Source organism: Scyliorhinus canicula, chromosome 8, assembly GCF_902713615.1.
Source record: "Scyliorhinus canicula chromosome 8, sScyCan1.1, whole genome shotgun sequence".
Taxonomy (NCBI): Eukaryota; Metazoa; Chordata; class Chondrichthyes; order Carcharhiniformes; family Scyliorhinidae; genus Scyliorhinus; species Scyliorhinus canicula.
In genome coordinates, this window is record NC_052153.1 from 18,772,673 (window position 1) to 18,792,240 (window position 19,568).

The 19,568-nt window shown below is 44.4% G+C and overlaps 1 protein-coding gene across 2 annotated transcripts in view; it reads right to left on the reverse strand.

Annotated features, from left to right (window-relative positions):
• The window catches only part of dnah6 (dynein, axonemal, heavy chain 6), a 389,182-nt gene that overhangs the window by 13,296 nt on the left and 356,318 nt on the right, over positions 1-19,568 (reverse strand). For both annotated transcript variants that reach the window (XM_038804236.1, XM_038804238.1), the window contains 2 exons: positions 11,177-11,362; positions 3,746-3,818 (listed from right to left, as the gene is read on the reverse strand). In XM_038804236.1, coding sequence (XP_038660164.1) covers positions 3,746-3,818; positions 11,177-11,362 — 259 coding nt within the window. The remainder of the gene's footprint in view (positions 1-3,745; positions 3,819-11,176; positions 11,363-19,568) is intronic.

A 19,568-nucleotide genomic window follows, 5' to 3' on the forward strand; every position in this document is an offset into this window, starting at 1 on the left:
AAAAACGGAATTAAATAAATCTATTGATGACCATGAAACCATGGTTGGGGCAGCACGGTAGCATAGTGGTTAGCACAATTGCTTCACAGCTCCAGGGTCCCAGGTTCCATTCTTGGCTTGGGTCACTCTCTGTGGGAAGTCTGCACGTTCTCCCAGTGTGTGCGTGGGTTTCCTCCGGGTGCTCCGGTTTCCTCCCACAGTCCAAAGACGTGCAGGTTAGGTGGATTGGCCACGGTAAATTGCCCTTAGTCCAAAATTGCCTTTAGCGTTGGGTGGGGTTACTTGGTTATGGGGATAGGGTGGGGGGGTGGGCTTGGGTAGGGTGCTCTTTCCAAGAGCCGGTGCAGACTCGATGGGCCGAATGGCCTCCTTCTGCCCTGTAAATTCTATGATTCTATGATTGTTGGAAAAACCTGATTCATTAAATCTGCTGTCCTTATCTGGCTTGTGTGTGACTCATGGCTCCAGGTGTGGCTGACTCTTAATTGGCCTTGTGACATGGATTTGCCTAGTAGCAGCAGTAACATGGATTTAAAAAGATATAACGGGATGCGATATGCCCAGCAACAGTTAAAAATCTGCCTAGTGACAGCAATGGCCAGCCTACAAAAGGCAGGATGAGTTTTGTATTTCCCAGTAACTGAATTAGCAGATCAAACCAGGTGTGAGCAGAAACATGTTTTCTGTTGAAACATACGAACTAGTCGATTGGAAAATTAGTGAGACATACACATGCTCATTTATGGAGTCAAGGAAATTGAGGGGGGCAGCCACCAAATATACTGAACGCAGAATCAAAGGGAAATAATTGTCAGGGCCCCCAGAAGCGGGGAGGTTTGCAGTTTACATCTAACAGGTTCAGAAGCAGACAAGCCAGTTTCCATTTAGCATCCTAGAGGCTAAGTTCTAAATCTAACAGTTCCTAAGTCTTAGAGCTAAGCCGGCGCAGAAATCATCATAAAGGGAGTTTAAATATCTTCACTGGATCATTCTTGATCATCAGCCCTATATTGTGTAGTAATTGTAAGGTGGATTTAACTTACAGATCTATTTAATAGGAATGTTGTTTGGGGGACAAGGGAAATCTTAAGGAGTTCAGGAATCATATATATATTTTGGAACAAGGAGTACATTCTACGAAAAGTGTGGGTGTTTAATGGTTTATATACTTAATGTCTTAGAGTACTGTAGTCCCGTTCGTGTATATTTGTCCTTACTTTAATCAATAATCCTTAATAATTTTTACACAATGACTGGACCGCTTATTCTCATTGGCGTTTCACTTGATTCCTCACACCATTCTAAAAACAAATGTATGCTCCCCCACAAACTGGTGTTTCAAGTTGGGATACCTTCACAGGTAATATCAGCGTGATTCATGGAACCAGCATGCACTCAGTTGTATCAAACTGCTAAAAGGTCAATTTAAAAAATGAAAACAGCACTATGGGTGTGACTACACCACAGGTACTGCAGCGGTACAAAAAGGTAACTCACCAGCACCGTTATCCAATGTAATTAGGGATGGGCAACAAATGCTGGCCTAGCTAGCGACTCCTACATTCTTTAAATGAATAAAAACAAGTCCAGGAAGGAAACTTCTCTTTCCTATGAATGAGAAATAGGTGACAAGTCACATCTGTCAACAGGCAAAGAAAACAATGGCTGTTGATCACCTCAAAGATAGAATGGTTGCGGTACCCACAAAGACTATGCAGTGTCACTCCTACGGTCTGTGAAAGGGAGATTGGTGAGAACAAATTTAAATTGCTTAATGTTATGTCTCTTACTACCTGCTGCAAGTCCAGTCTGACAGCTGTGCCTTCGGGTCTTGCTCAGAGTTGGTAGTATCAACTCTTCATGATGGACACTGAGGTCCCCTACCCCGATTATATCCTGTGCCCTAATTATCCTCAGTGATTCTTTCAAGTGTGTTTGACATGGTGAAATACTAGTTCATTAATTGAGGGAGAGTGGAGGCAGTAATTAGCCTGCAGTTTCCAATCCCACCTTTGATCTGAAGCCACATAAACTTTTGGGTTTCAGAGACAGAAACGTTTGGGTTTCAGAATATCAAAGACCACCCAACCCTCTGCTGATGCTCCCCTTTCCCTGACCACCCTTCCCCTTCTTCCAGTTGTTGACTGGTGGGTTTCTCCTCCTGTGATAGAATACTCTCTCATGTGGCCTGGAAGCGTACAGTTATAACAACATTTGCGAAACTCAACATGATCCAGAACAAAGCAGCCAACTTGATTAGCATCTCATCCACTCACCCAACTCTTCACCATCAATTTTCTAGTACTATCTCCAGAATTCTTCCCAGCGATTTTCCAAGGCTTCTTCCACAGAACTTCCCAAACCTGTGACTTCCACTAGCTAGCCAAGCACGGGCAGCAGATTCAGGGGTTTCATCACTGCCAAGCCGCACATCATTCAGACTTGGGTATATGTCACCACTCCTTCAATATAACCTGGAACTCCCTACTCAGCAGCATTGTGGAATTACCAACAATGCATGGATTACAATGATGCGAGAAGGCAGGTCACCATCATCTTCTCAGGACAATTGGGGATGTGCAATAAACATAGTCCTTGCCAGCGATACTCACAACCCAATAATTAACTTTTAAAAAGGCAGACTAAAGTCGATACAGTGAACCAGTAATAGTTTCCAGCAGGTTGGGAATGGGTTAGTTAGTTTAGGTTGAGCCAGTCAATATGAAGAAGGCTTTTTGAATCATACGGATCTCTCAAGGCTTTACTTAGTACATACTGAGCAGTACAGACATCAGATTCAATGGCCAACTTGAGCCCTAGGCCCCTGACAAAGATTCAGCTTCTTAGACCAAATCTTAATGGATGCACGTCGAACACAAATTGGGAAGTTTTATGGGTAAATGAAAAAATAATCCAAATCATTTATCTTGTGACATTTCTATGGCATAAACTGCATTTTTACCCTATGTGTATTCAGCTGCAAAAAAAGAGCAATTTGATGAATTGCTCTGTTACACTTTCAACTACAACAGAATTACAAAGTCTAATTAATAACAGCTAAGTAAAACACTAGGTGAGGTCACAGTTTCATTGCTCTTTAGGTTGAAGATCTTAACATTTTTCTTTTTGTTTGAAAGTATGAAACAGGAATATGTCGTGTGCCAGATGGAAAATGTCATCTTCTTTATCAATATTTTAAAAAGCATTGAGCCTATTTCTCTTGATTAACAAATCAAATTATTTCTCTGAACTTGGATTATTTGATTCAACATCATTCTGCAGTATTTCCTTCAAATGTGGGGGGAGGAGGGGGGGGGGGGATGTTGATAGCACAGTGGTTAGCACTGTGGCTTCACAGATCCAGGGTCCCAGGTTCGATTCCCAGCTAGGGTCACTGTCTGAACGTTCTCCCCCGTGTCTGCGTGGGTTTCCTCTGTACGCTCCGGTTTCCTCCCACAGTCCAAAGATTTGCAGGTTTGGTGGATTGGCCATGATAAATTGCCCTTAGTGTCCGAAAGGTTAGGTGGGGTTACTGGGTTATGGGGATAGTGTGAGCTTAGGTAGGGTGCTCTTTAAAAGGGCCGGTGCACACTCGATGGGCCAAATGGCCTCCTTCTGCACTGTAAATTCTATGATTCTATGAACAGCCCAAGAATGGTCGCTGGGTGATAAATGTGGAACCAAGTTCAAAGTTGACAAATACGCTAAGTAAAATTATTTTCAATAAATTCTATCTGATGATTACCAGTCAGAAATCCCTGAGGAAAGAAGAATCCAGAAATCCAGAAAGACTTTGGTTGGCCTCGTTTTATCCAGCACTAAAAATGAAACAAAGAAAATCAGTCCTGAACAATCATTTCTGTACGTTATAAAACTTGACAACCCACATTAACCCACTGAACTGAATATATAAATCCATAATATTATTTTTTAATACTACCAGTTAGTCAATCCAATTTGAAACTTCTGTATGTTGTGTTTCTATTTTTAATAATTAAAGAAGAATGCTTTTAATGTTGCCTGGCATGTCAAAAAATGAAATAGGGGCAATTATTTATTCATAGTTGTTCCTCTAAACCAATCCAGATCAACCAAATAGGCAAATAACCTGTCCTTAACATTTTGTATAGGCCATGTTTTTAGCCAATTGCTCTGAAGTGACCAGGATAGTATGTCTCTCCAACAATATTTTTTTCTACCTCCTTTTAGCGTGGTGCATGTTTTGAAATACTATCATTCAATGTCCTGTCAGCAAAAATATTTGAGTTGAGACATGTTCTTCAGCACTCAGTTGTACTTGTAGCAGGCAATCCTCAGACTGAATTACAAGGTAGACTTGAATAATCTGATGTCTGACTGGCATTTTCAAATGACGCCCTCATCTCTGAACCCCTTTCTGTGCAGAACCTTTTTAAAGGCCTTCCGGAAGTCCAGATATTTAGATTTAATTTGGATTGGATTTGATTTATTTCCAAGTGTACTGAGGTAGTGAAAAGTATTGTTCTGTGTACAGTCCAGACAGGTCATTACATACATAAAAAAAACATAGGACATACAATAAATACACAATGTAAATACACAGACACAGACATCGGGTGAAGCATACGGAGTGTAGTACTACTCAGTACAGAAGATGCGTGGAGAGATCAGTTCAGTCCCTAAGAGGGTCATTCAGGAGTCTAGAAACAGAGGGATAGAAGCTGTTTTTGAATCTGGTAGTGCTTGTTCTCAGACTTTTATATCTCCTGCTCGATGGAAGAGGTTGGAAGAGAGACTAACTCGGATGGGAGGGGTCTTTCATTATGCTGCCACTTTCCCCAAGGCAGCGGGAGGTGTAGATGGAGTCAATGGTTGGGAGGCGGTTTCACATGATGGAATGGGCTGTGTTCATAAGTCTCTGTAGTTTCTTACGGTCCTGGGCCGAGCAGTTGCTATACCAGGCTGTGATGCAGCCAGATAGGATGCTTTCTATGGTGCATCTGTAAAAATTACTAACAGTCAATGTGGACATGCCGAATATCCTTAGTTTCCTGAGGAAGTATAGGCACTGTTGTGCTTTCTTGGTCATAACATTGACATGGGTGGACTAGGACAGATTGTTGGTGATGTGCACATCTAAGAATTTGAAGATGCAACCATCTCCACCCCAGCACTATTGATGCAGACAGGGGGGTGTACGATACTCCGCTTCCGAAGTCAATGACCAGCTCCTTAGTTTTGCTGATATTGGGGGACAGATTGTTGTTACACCACTCCATTAGGTTCTCTAGCTCCCTCCTGTACTCTGACTCATCGTTGTTCGAGATCTGACCCATTACTGTCATGTCATCAGCAAACGTGGAGATGGAGTTGGAGCCAAATTTTGCCACACAGACGTGTGTGTATAAGGAATACAGTAGGGGTCTAAGTATTACATCTACTGGATCCCCATTATCCACTTTGCCTGTCACATCTTCGAAGAACTCAAGCAAATTAGTCAAACATGATTTGCCTTTCATAAAACCATGCTGACTGATGGATTGCGCTTTGACTTTCTAAATGTCGTGTTATTACTTCCTTAGTAATTGATTCTATCAATTTCCTGACAACGGATGTTGAACTAACTGGTCTGTAATTTCCCACATTCTGCCTCCCTCTCTCTTTTTGAATAAGGGCGTTACGTTAGCATTTTCCCAATCCACTGGAACCTTTCCCGTGCCCACGGAATTTTGGAATATAATAACCAATGGATCCACCATATCCCTTGCCTCTTCCTTCAACACCCTAGGATGTAGGCCTGGGAAATTTGTCAGCCCTCAATTCCAATAGTTTGTTGAGTACCTTTTCCCTATTGATGTTTATTGTTCTGAGTTCCTCCCTTCCTATTACCTCTGAATTGCGCGTTCCTATAAGAATGGTACGAGTGTCCTCCACCGGGAAAACTGAGGCGAAGTATTGATTTAGCACCTTTGCCATTTCTGTGTTCCCCAGTATTAACTCTCCGGTTTCATCTTCCAAGGGATCAACATAGTGACCCTCTTCCCTTTTATGTACTTATAGAAGCTTTTGCGATCCTTTTTGATATTTTGCGCTGGTTATCTTTTGTAATTCACGTTCGCTTTTTTGTCACTCTTTTAGTATCCCTTTGTTTATGTTTGAATGTTTTCCAATCTTCCAGCCTTCCACTGGCCTTTGCAATATGATATACTTTAGTTTTTGTATTTATATTGCCTTTGACCTCCTCGTTTAGCCATGGATATTTTTTACGTCTCTAACTATCTTCCCTCCTCACTGGAATATAGTTTAATTGTGAGGAATTGAGTATCTCCTTAAACAACTGCCACGACTCATCAGCTGTTCTACCTTTTAGCCTTCCTGCCCAGTCTATATGGGCCAAATCTGTCCTCATGCCTATGTAATTACCTTTATTTAATTCCAGAGCGCAAGTGTGGAATCCACTTTCTGCCCCCCAAACTGAATTTTGAACTCTACCATGCTATGGTCACTATTCCCAAGAGTATCCTTAATTATCAGGTAATTAATTAATCCCTCCTCATTACAGAATACCAAATCCAGAGTAGCCTGCTCTCTGGTTGGTTCCCCAACATACTGTTCCAAGAATGTATATGGCCTGTTAAATTACATAAGAACACAAGAACTAGGAGCAGAGCCCACTCTGACATTCAATACGATCATGGCTGATCTCCTCTTGGCCTCAACTCCATTTTCCCTCCCATTCTCCATAACCCTTCAACCCATGACTAATTAAAAATCTGTCCATCTCTTCCTTAAATCTCAATGTCCTGGCATCCACCACACTCTAGGGTAGTGATTTCACAACCCTTTGAGAGAAATAATTTCTCCTCATATCTGTTTTAAATCTGTTCCACCTTGTCCTAAAACTCTGACCTCTCGTTCTAGATTGTCCCACAAGAGGAATCATCTGCTCTAGTTTGTCAATACCTCAATTAGATCTCCTCTCATTCTTCTAAACTCGAGAGAGTATTGGCCTAAACTGCTCAATCTCTCTTCATACGACAAACCCCTCATCTCTGGAATCAATCTAGTCTCTGAACTGCCTCTACTGCACTTACATCCTTCCTCAAATAAGTGGATCAAAACTGCACAATATTCCAGGTGCAGTCTCACCAATGCCTTGTACAGTTGCAGCAACACTTCCCTACTTTTATACATTATTCCTTTAGCTATAAAAGCCAAAATTCCATTTGCCTTCCTTATTAGCTGCTGTACCTGCATATTAGCTTTCTGCATTTCATGCACAAGGACACCCATGTCACTCTGCACCAAAGCAATCTTAAGTTTCTCTTATTATTTAGATAATGGGCATGCTTTAATTAAATAGGAACAAAGTCTCATAACGAGTAGGTTTAGCGCTCGCAACACCGGGAAACACAACGCTATTAAACGGCTCTCGGGTTTGATAGGGGCCAGAGTGGGGAACTCGCAGCCAAGGCCGCACATAGCCCACTTTCTGCACTGAGGAGCTCTGCTGTGTCCTAATCTGTGATGCCTCCGACGCAACTCCTAAGTCCCAATAAACTATGGGAGGGTCCCCCCACTACCCCCCCACCCCATCCAACACCCGCACAGGGTAGCCCTGGCCTGATCGCTACTGCGCAAAAAATGCTAACTTGGCACCTTGGCAGTGCCACTGCCAGCTGGAAGTGCCACCCTGGCACTTTGACAGTGCCAGGCTAGCACCAAGGTGGCACTGCCAGTCTGCTAGTGTCAGGGTCCCTGAGTGGCACCAGCAATGCAAGGGAACTGCCCTGCCCAAAGGGCATGTACCTGGGGGGCTCCTATCACTTGTGAGACCTCCAAGAGTGCCATTCCATGTGGTCCCCATTTGTGAAGACCAGTACTGAAGCCCGCTAGCCCAAGGACTCTGAGGCAAAGGGAATAGATCCTAACATCTTGAGTACCTCGGGAAGCTGCATATTAAATTGAGACTGGCGCTCTTGCTTTAATATGTAGATTTGCTAAAAAGTGATCCTGCCCACAATGGGGTGGGATTTACATCGCAATATCTCGAGAGATTGCATTAGTTCTTGCGAGGGGTTGCGAGCGAGGTAGATCCTGGGACCGGGGTCTCCCGCTTCCATCAGCCATGCTGCCCCGAAAAGCAGCTCGCCTCGGCGCTGTGTAGCTGCTCGATCACACCCAATAAGTTGCCTTTCCATTGTTCTGACCAAAATGGATAACCTCACACTCGTCCACTCACCTAACTCATCCATATCCATTTGTAAATTTCTTCTTTCCTCACTGCAAATTAACCCACCTATTTTAGTGTCACCTGCAACTTTGGCTAGAGTACCTCCTACCCTTACATCCATGTCATTAGTATATATATTTTAAATAGTTTAAGCCCAAGGATTAGTGACACCCCATTAGTTACACAGAATCACAGAATTCCTAGAGTGCAGAAGAAGACCATTCAGCCCATCAAGTCTGCGCTGACCCTCTGAAAGAGCACTCCATCCAAGCCCACTTCCCCGCTCTATCCCAAAAGCCACTTAATCGGACCTGCACATCCCTGGACACTAAAGGGCAGTTTAGTATTATAGCCAAACCACCTAACCTGCATATCTTTGGACTGTGGGAGGAAACCGGAGCACCCGGAGGAAACCCACACAGCCACGGGGAGAAAGTGCAAACTACACACAGTCACCCAAGGCTGGAATTGAACCCGGGTCCCTGAAACTGTGAGGCTATGTTAATGGCCATTTATCCTGACTCTTTGCCTTCTGTCAGTTAGCCAGTCTTCTATCCAAGCTAATTATTTACCTCTAATTCCATGTGATCTAACCTTGTGTTTTAACCTTTTGTGTGGCACCTTATCAATTACCTTCTGGAAGTTCAGATATATTACATCTACAGGATGCTCATTATTCACTTGGCTTGTTACATCTTCAAAGAACTATAGCAAATTAGTCAAACATGATTTGCCCTTCATAAAACCATGCTGACTCTGATGGATTGCGCTTTGACTTTCTAAATATCGTGTTATTACTCCCTTAATAATGGATTCTAACAACTTTCCAATGACAGATGTTAAACTAACCGATCTATAGTTTCCGACTTTCTGCTTCCTTCCCTTTTTGAACAAAGGTGCTATATTAGCATTTTTCCAATCCACTAGAAGCTTTCCCATATCCAAGAAAAAAGAACTTTGGAATATTATAACCAATGGACCCACTATTTCTGTTGCCACCTCCTTTCAGACCCTAGGATGTCGGCTATCAGGCCCCGGGGACTTGTCAGTCTTCAACCCCACAAGTTTGTTTAGTATATTTCCCCATTGATGATTGTTCTAGGTTTCGCCCTTTCTAGTACCTCTATAATAAAATGATATAATATAATAATCTTTATTGTCACAAGTAGGCTTACATTAACACTGCAATAATGTTACTGTGAAAAGCCCCCAGTCGCCACATTCCGGCGCCTGTTCGGGTACGCGAAGGGAGAATTCAGAATGTACAAATTACATAACAGGATTATCTTTCAGGACTTGTGGGAGGAAACCGGTGCACCCGGCGGAAACCCACGCAGACACAGGAGAACATGTAGACTCCCCACAGACAGTGTCCCAAGCCGGGAATTGAACCTGGGACCCTGGTGCTGTGAAGCAATAGTGCTAACCACTGTGCTACTGTGCCACCTGTTATATTGGGATGTTACCTGTTAGTGTGCCGCCGGTTACTATCGAGATGGTACTAGTGTCCTCCACCGTGAAAACAGGCAAAGTATTGATTTCGCATTTCTGCTTTCTGTGTTCCCCACTATTAACCACCCGGTCTCATCCACCAAGGTACCAACATTCATTTTAGCTACTCTCTTCCCTTTTACATGCTTAGAGAAGCTTTGGCCTTCCCATTGCATACTTATACAAGCTTTTGCCATCCTTTATTTTTTGTGCTAGTTTTCTTTCAGAATTTACCTTTGATCTCTTTATTACATTTTTAGTAACCCTTTGTTCATCTTTAAACGCTTCCCAATTTTCCAGCTTGCCACTGGCCTTTGCAATGCGGCAGGTCTTAGTCTTTGTGTTATTTTTTACTTCTTTATTTAGCCGTGGATGCCCCCCCCCCCTTACAATCTTTCTTTCTCCCTGGAATATATTTCAGTATGAACTCCCTGCAGTTTATCACTAAGGCTTTTTTGGACATTGAGAAGTTGGCCTTGGCTAATTCTTTTGTGGGTGGAGACGTTAATTGTCATATGAACTCCTTGATGAACAATCTCCCAGTTATTAGAAATTGCCTACTCTGCAGGATAGTGTTGAACTTGGTGTATCAGGAAATGGGATATCTGGACGTGTTGAGGACCTTGCAATCCAGAGATAGGGATTTTTTTTTCTTTTCTCAGGCCCTCATCAATGTCACACTAGAATTAACTATTCCTTTGTGCCCAGGACTATCCTACAATTAATGTCCTCTTGCCCTGTGGGAAGTACTGCAATACCCGACGATACTCCTGTCTTTCTGGAATTTTTACTTGAGGGCTCTCCACCCCAGTCTAGGTCATGTCAGTTTGACACCTCCCTGCTTATAGATGAATCCTTTGCTACATACTTTAAGAAGGAGTTTTTTTTTTACTTGTCAATTGCGTTTCTAATGTCACTCCTTCCACTTTGTAGTAGCTGAAAGGCCTTCCCCGAGGGGGCTGGTTATTTCTTACACAACTAATAAAAGGCGGAGAGCCAGCGGCGATCAGACATTTGCTTGGCTAAGGTAGAAGAGAAATACCAAACAAACAATTGCTGTGGGAGGTTAACGTAGCCAGGGTGGCTCTTGATTATTTATTTTCACAGCATTAGGGTTTAAGTACCTGGGTATTACAATTACCCTTTCTTTTAGGCAGTTATCAGGGGATAATCTGGTGTCCCGGAGTCATTTTGTGTGACCGCAGCTTTTGGAAGTCATTTTGAAAGTCACAAACCCACAGAAGTCTGGATCCAAGTCAAGTTCTTGTACCATGTTTTGTGATCAAGTATCTCAACTGTATAGTGAGTGCAAACACCCAAGTGCAGGGCAGAGAAACGTAATAAAACGTGATAATTTTGACACCAGTACTTTCAATGCGTAAGTTAATTATCCACATGCTAGAAATTGTGCCTGATATTCAAAACCACAAGGATAGCGAGTTGTTTCAGAATTCATGTTCTAATTTGCCTCACCTCAATAAACTCCGTTCTCAATATGAAGTCTTTCACCCATGCTCCCAGGGGCTTGAGTGATGGATAAGCTGCATCGGCCCAAATAGTTGGAACCTGGTTGTTTAAGAAACTGGTGTAGGTCTTTTCCACCTCCTCAGACATTACCACAAATCCAGCAATGGCCTTATCCAGTGTAGTTAAAGATTCCTGCACAGACAGGAAAATAAAAGTTCAAACGTTTTTTTAAATGTTCCAATCAGAATTGTGGCGATTACTTTGAAGACGATGTTGTTAAAAATATACTGGCATAGATATTGAAAACGATATTGTTAAAAATATACTGCCACAGATCTTCCGTTGCCTGGGTCCAGGAAAGGCGGAGTGCATCAGAAGTATGGTCCACCTATCCACGACAATATGTGCCCGTATTTGGTGGATGGGTATTAGCATGGCCAGGATGTGCCCAAGTGCAGGAGAAATTTTGAAAATGGGCACCATAACCAGCTATAATATCAAATCCGCAAAAAGTGATGGATGTAGTGAAATCAGAATAACATAAGCTACCAAATTGATTTGTTGTTGTTTCTCTTCCAGCACTTAATGGTCACAGGGCAGACTTTCGTCTGACTCCAGGGCTAGCTTTTTCCTGGATCAAGATGTAAATCTATCACCAGTTGCTTATAACTTGAAAGGTATCACACCATATCAAGCATGGTTGACCAGGAGTTGATCCCCCTCTTACTGCCTGCCACTGGCATATGTTGGAAAGATTTTAAAGGTTTATACTCCACCTGTTTGGCCATGAATTTCTGGGGTGGGACTCCAACACAGAGCTTCTAGTTCAGAGGCAGCAACGCTGCGCACTTTGCCGTAAGACCGCCTAAACAAACATATTTACTGCTCCCTAATTTTTCCAGTCACAACTTTAACATTAATACTTTTCTTTATAGTTCCTTCTATTTTTTTCCACGTTTACTGGTATAAAATGCAATATTTTGGGTGAAAACAAAATGTACATTATTATCCTTTACAAAAGTGCTTATTGTCAATTGTATCAAACAGCCAGACTGTGCTTTTTGAAATAAAGACTAAATAGAATCAAACTAAAGTAGTCATACATTAGCATTTTTCTTTCTTTCTCCAAAAGTCGTGCTGAAAACTTTGCTTAGAAAAACGTCTTTTTATGTTTAGAATTTTTATTGAGATCTTGACTCGACACTTGAATAATGGCAATCTTTGACAAAAATTGCCATCCTGCCATTGTTACATTATCTCAGTGAAGCAAAAGAAGAACAATTGTTCCAAACGTTTAGAATACACAGGAAATCATTGAATACATTTCCATTGTCAAACTTTGAAAGGAATGTAATTTGTCACACTTGTAATGCGCTGCATTTTCTGAGAGCAATAAACAGTTTCAATCTAACAATTTATATTAAAATACTGGGAAAATTACTTAAGGTCCAATGTTTTAATGTTTTGTCAATGGTTTTATGCAAACGCAAATTATGCGACCATGACTTCTGATAGCGGTTTGAGCTCCAGATTGATATTGTGGAGGTCATCTACGATAGCGTTAGTTGTACCTGAAGTATAAGAACTCGCTGCTGTGATGGCTTTGACTATCACTAAGGCTTCCAATAGTGGAGCTTATTTGTAGGTCAGCTTCACAAATACAATACGATCCTGTCACTGTTCAACCCAGCTTATGAAGACAGATTTCTTCAGATGTTTCTGAGTAACCTATACACATTGCTCTGTTCGTAATGATAGGTGGAGACAGGTTATCCCTGGTACAATCATACAAGCCTTCAACCCCTTTTTAAATCCACTTTTCCTCTTCCTACTAACACCAGTTTCGGGGAATTCACATCTCCAACATGTTGATCAAAGCATTGATAAATCTTGCGGGCAGAAGTGTAGAGCAGCACCTTACGCAAGATTTCAAAGAGAATATTAATTTAACAATCCAGCTGTTACAAACCCAAACCCAAATATCAAACCACTTTGATACATTCACCAACTCAGCTCCAGCCTCCTGCAGAGACTTTGTATTCCTAGAACATCTCTGACTGTTTGTCTAATTTGTATGGACGGTCTGAATGCACAAAACATGTGAGAGCACTGGAAAATCGTGCCTGTTCTCACTTTAACATAGTGTGTATGGATTGTAGTATTAATGTGGCTACCTTGTCTTTCATAGGGCATGCAGCGCTGCTATCTTCTGGGAGAGCACCTGAGAGGTAGCCATCATCACCACCAGAAATATATATTCAAGGAATGATTTTAGCCTTGTACTCTCAGTAGAAACCAGACAGCCAATTAAAATTGCTACTGTAACTCATTCATGACTACCCCACAGCGTCCCGCAGGCTAAGATTTTAACCTGCTCCTCTGAGCAAGAGTATAGGACACCAAGGGCTGGATTTTCAAAATGAGGTTAGTAACCTGTCATCCAGGTGAATTCCGGATTTCAACAATGTTATTCAACTGTGCGATTCACGTGATGCTGATTTTCAATGCAAGATCCCTAATTGAAGAGGAGGCGAGCTTGGTGTCCATTCAGTGGCAGAGCCACCTCCAGGGGGTGGAGCTGCCTGCCTGGTGCTAGGGGCAAGGGCAGATGGCAGCCATAACGGGGCCTGCTGGTGGCTTAATGAAAGAGTAAGCAGCTCCTCAAGAGGTCCAGCAGTTTAAAGCCACAAAATTAATTGAGACTGGACAAATCTGATGTATTCGGCATGTTAAGGTGCAGAATACACAAGGGCCCTGGAATTATGAGCATTTTACTTTTTAGATGTCAATTTATTGGAATTTTCAATTTTTTATAAAAAAATCACATGAAACAAACAAAACCAACAAGGTAACTATAGGTGTTTATATACAGCAGATGCAGCACAAAACACTAACAATTACATAGTTGGGAACAAATATGACCAGATGTATCAAGGACAAAATCCCCAACAGGGCAGCATGGTAGCATGGTGGTTAGCATAAATGCTTCACAGCTCCAGGGTCCCAGGTTCGATTCCCGGCTGGGTCACTGTCTGTGTGGAGTCTGCACGTCCTCCCCGTGTGTGCGTGGGTTTCCTCCGGGTGCTCCGGTTTCCTCCCACAGTCCAAAGATGTGCGGGTTAGGTGGATTGGCCATGCTAAATTGCCCGTAGTGTCCTAAAAAGTAAGGTTCAGGGGGGGGGGTTGTTGGGTTACGGGTATAGGGTGGATACGTGGGTTTGAGTGGGGTGATCATTGCTCGGCACAACATCGAGGGCCGAAGGGCCTGTTCTGTGCTGTACTGTTCTATGTTCTATGGTCCTTCCACAGATAAATAAACTGTCTGCACGCAAACAGGATACAGGAAGCATTTAGACCTACATCAGCCCAGAGTTTCAAGACAAAATGACAGAAGAAGAAAACAAGAAACCCAGTGCTAATGGGAATACCAGCAACCCCGAGAGGCAATTTGAATTCTTTCCAGATCCAGGCCGGAATGGCAGCCATCCTATACCTTCGAGATGGCAAAAAACACTGATAAAGACAAAGAGAGGACCGGGCACATCGAAACCATTCTTTTCAGCCCAGGCTCTCCCACAGAAGATGTAAAAAAGAGAGCAAGAGCAAGAATCCAAGGCTCCATAACCCAAGGCCCAGCCTCAGATCAAAGGATAAAACAGATCATCAAACTATCAACACCAGCCCCGCTGTCACAAGGACAACAGGATGCCAAGAACAAAAAGGAATTTTGTCCGGTCCGAGACCAAAAAACAAAGGGAAAACACCACTCCAGGACAAGAGTGGCATCAGAATGACACCTTGGGCGGGATTCTCCCGTACCCGGCGGGGCGGGGTGTCCCGGCGGGACAGAGTGGCGTGAACCACTCCGGCATCGGCCCATCCCAAAGGTGCGGAATCCTCCACACCTGCAGGGGCGAGGCCGGCGCCGGAGTGGTTTGCTCCCCGCCGGCCGGCATGGAAGGCCTTTGGTGCCACGTCAACCGGGTTCAAAGGGACTCGGCCAGCCGGCGTGGGTCCGCACATGCACGGGATGCTGACGTCATCCCCGCGCATGCGCGGGGGGGTTCACCTACGCGTCGGCCATCGTGGAGGCTGACACGACTGGCGCGTAGGAAAAGAGTGCCCCCACGGCACAGTCCTGCCCGCGGATCGGTGGGCCCTGATCGCGGGCCAGGCCACCGTAGCTACACCCCCCGGGGCCAGATTGCCCTGTGCCCCCCTCAGGACCCTGGAGCCCGCCCACCGCCGCCAGGTCCCGCCAGTAAGGGACCGAGTCTAATTTACGCCGGCAGGACTGGCAAAGAATGGGCGGGACTTTGGCCCATCGCGGGTCGGAGAATCGCCGGGGGGGGACCGCTACGAGCGGCTGCCGACCGGCGCGGGCACGATTCCCGCTCTTGCCGAATCTCTGGTGCCGGAGAATTTGGCGGCCGGCAGGGGTGGGATTCACGCCGCCCCCCCGGTGATTCTCTGACCCGGTGGGGCATCGGTGATACCTGCCCCTAGATTGGGGAACACCCTAGGAGAGAGGGAGAGCCGACCCGTTCCCCCCCGCCCTGGCCTCCCTCCCCATCCCTCCCAATCGTGGGACCACATCCCACTGAAAATCAATACGTTCAAAAGGAGAGAGGATTAGGCACCCAAAAGCCAACATAGTCTGTATCAGTATGTCCATGCTGCTGAGGCCTACCTTACAAAACCACCACCGCCAGCCCTCAAGGGCACCCATACCAAGAGAAGTAAAAGTTATGCCCCTAACATCTCTCAACGTCAGAAGAAGAGTATCGAAAAGGGAAAGAACTGTCAGAACTAACCACTCGGATCCACAAACCACCTCCTAAGTAATTGAAACTAGACGAGAACCAGCCAACCAACTGCCAAGTGGGCCCCATCCAGCTTCCAAGAGGAAATGGCCAAGGATTATTGCTGGACACTACCTTTGGAACATCCCCTAATCCTCGCTTCTCCAGATGTGCGTCCACCCACTTCAGACTCTCCCACGTCACCTCCAAGGGAGGTGCCACTGTCCAAGGAGCAACAGGAGACTGACTACGATGGGGAGTGTGGCCTAGCCCAGCACTGCCGCAAGGAAAATGGAAAGATCAGAGAACTGGCACCAAGGGCTATCATGACACCCCTATTCTTACGCCCCTTTGAAGCTAAGCCAGTTCGGTCCCGTACAGGAGACGACACCTAAAGAAACCATCCGGAGAGGGACCAACCCATCAGACAAACCACCCACCACCAAATAAAAGTATACTTAGACCATCCTCACTCACAGAAGCTTTGACAGCAACTAGACCAGTCAAAGAGGGAGAAGCGCATCAGGATAAATGACCAACTCCCGCCTTAAAGGGAGCCCAACAAACCCCAGTCCTCTACAGGAATATACACAGTCCGTCTGAAAAAGAAAAAGGTGCAGCCAAAAAATATTATGGAGGACTTTCTTCAAACAGAGCAAGGACAGAACTAACCTTACCACCCACACGCTCCAGCCTCACCCCTCTCTGGCTCTGTTCATCCTCCCCCCCAAAGATATATTAGAATAAAGTAACTGTGTACAAATCCCGCAATTAAAATTCATCCTCACATGATAAAACCTTATTAAATCAGATTAACCAATGTTGAAGGACATCAGACCTGAAATTTTTACTTCACTGCAAGCAGATAAATTGACAACATCACAGACAAGAACATAATTATCAGGGAATAGAGTCCAGGATGAGAACTTAGGAGTGAGGTAGCCATATCGATAAAGACCACTCCACTGGCGCACTAAGAAAGTAGACATTGAGGATAAAGCAGGATTTGAAAACATGAGCACTCCTCAGAATCTTCTAAGGATTTCAACGATTAGAATATGAACCTCTTCATTACAACATGCTGGCTCGACCGAGCCCAGGTGGTTAACTGTCTACCCTCCAGCGGGGGGAGTGGGTGACTCCACGACCCAATCCCTTCTGACTGACATCAGGAAAAGGACCACGCAGAACCAGGGGTTGGAAGGCCAACCCAACCCCAAGCCTTGGAGACAGGATTAAATGTGCTCCATCGAAATTGAGATGCCCGCCCTCTAGGTCGAGATTCCTGAAACATGGCAACCAGTTCTCAAACTCATCAGCAACACCAGACTCAGAAGGGCTCCTCACTGCTTCCTCTTATCCTCACCCGAACTCCCCGAAGATGGACGACAGGCCATGGACAAGGAACTCAACCATGTGGAGGTGGGATTCTGCCAGAGACGGTGCTCTCTCTGCTACAAGAACCACCTTATGCGCCGCCTCCATAAAGATGCCTTGCAACTCTTGCAATTGGGCTTTAACATCTTGCACCGCAGAGCCATGACTATCAGGTGGATTAAATTCATCGCTAGCAGCTTCATCCGCTGACGAGTACTGTACCATCAGGGCAGAGCTGGTCCTGGGCCAGACGCCGTACTGGCATTTGAAAATCCATCTCCCAAAAGTCAGCCCGTTATTCTCAGTCCTGTTAAGTGGGGTTTTATTGTCTAAAAGCCTGTTGTAAAATACTAGAAATTTGGCAAATGATTCATCAAAACAGTTTGGGAGGGGAATGCGGCTAGATTCTAAATCTCATATGGTATATCCACTCCTACATTTGTCATGACACACTGAATATACCACCTGTCAGCATTCTGTCCTCCTCTTTATAGGTGGGCAGTTGCATGTCAGCTACACAGAGTACAGGAAACAACGATGCATTTTTAAACTGAACATGGAGCTCGATATTCTACAATGAAACATTTATAAGCGCCAGTCAAAACTTTCAATCAATGTCTTTTAACCTTCAGATTACCATTTTAACAAGTCCGCATTTTTTTTTTACAAATCCATTGTTCTATAAAAATAATTGTTTTCCCTAGTGGTTTTATTTCTAAATTGCCCAAAGCTTCCCCACTATCCTAACCATCATCCTGCAGTGTACGATGATTTTTTCAATGTCATGAGATATTGTTAGTCTCGTATACTGTCTTCGAGGGACTTCAGTATTTTCTCTGACAAATTTCAGTTTGAAATCAATCCAAATATTCATACCAACAGGTCATCCTCTTGCAGCCACCGAAGTTGGCCATTCCCTCAATACAAAATGGAGGAACGCAAAGCTTGCAGGTTAAAATGGACAATGTTTGCAGCACAAGCAGGCTGCACCAAGCCAATGTGTATTCTGTCTGCTAAGAGAGCAGACAGCACCGAAACGAACATTCCGCATACTAATGAGGCAATCTCCGGGATAGTTAACATAGCAATGGAACGATTCCAGGGACAATGGACACAAATCGAGAAGTGATTGCAACAGTGTATGGGAAATCAGACACCCTGGCACCAGCGGGGTTCGAAAACAAAGCACCTGAAGGCCCGCCCAGTAGCCGAGAGTTAGCCTCAGTATTGGGGGGTTCAAACAAATCGATTGGGAAGAGACCCAATCGATTCCCAGCAAGAAAAGGGTCCGCCCAAAAGGGCGCGAAGCCCTGGGACCTATAAAAGACAGGTCCCTCACTTAGTTCATTCTTCTTAACCAGCCCTCCTCTCTGGACCAGCATCTCGACCAGCTTTTGCCAAAGAAGACTTTGAACGAGAGAGATGACAGGTTTGGGACAGCAGCCGCCAGCAAGTAAGTGTCTCACAACGATCGCTACCAGAGATAGACATTACTGGCCCCTTTTTAACCCGCACCAACCTGAAGTCTATGGACCAGTGCAGAGCAAGAGGCCTTGTCCCCTGATCCGGCAGTTCCTTTAAGATAAGTATTGGTTTATTTAGTGGTAGGAATAGTTTAGTCATCTTAGCGTGTGCATGAGTAGATTATAATTGTATTATAATAAACTCAGTTGTTTGAACTTACTAATTGGTCTATGGTTTTATTGCTCTGAACTTGACCTTGAAACTTGTGGCGGTATCTTAACGATACCTGGCGACTCCAGAGCTAAGTAATGAAACAGAGCCAAATTGAGTGTTAAGCACACTCACCCAGAACGAGCAACACTCTCCTGCAAATACTGAGCCTAATAAGATAGAATTTTTAAAAAGATTGAAGTAGCAAGCAAATAATTTCTGTTGAATGGTGCTGGTTCCTTAAAACACTGACATCAAGAACTTCCAACAAAGGTAGCGTATTCCTAAGCTCAACAGCTATATGCGTTATTTGTGCTCTGCCCGAGATCCCGGGGACAACTCCCATATGTAGCCGCGTCATCACGTTCTGACCTGATCACGTGGTTTACATCATCCACATTTAGTTGATACCCCTGGTGGCATCAGACGTTATAGTGTGCGCCATAAGAAACTAAGTACAGACCATGGCCGGGATTCTCCCCTACCCGGCGGGGCGGGGGGGTCCCGGTGTATTGGAGTGGCGTCAACCACACCGGCGACAGGCC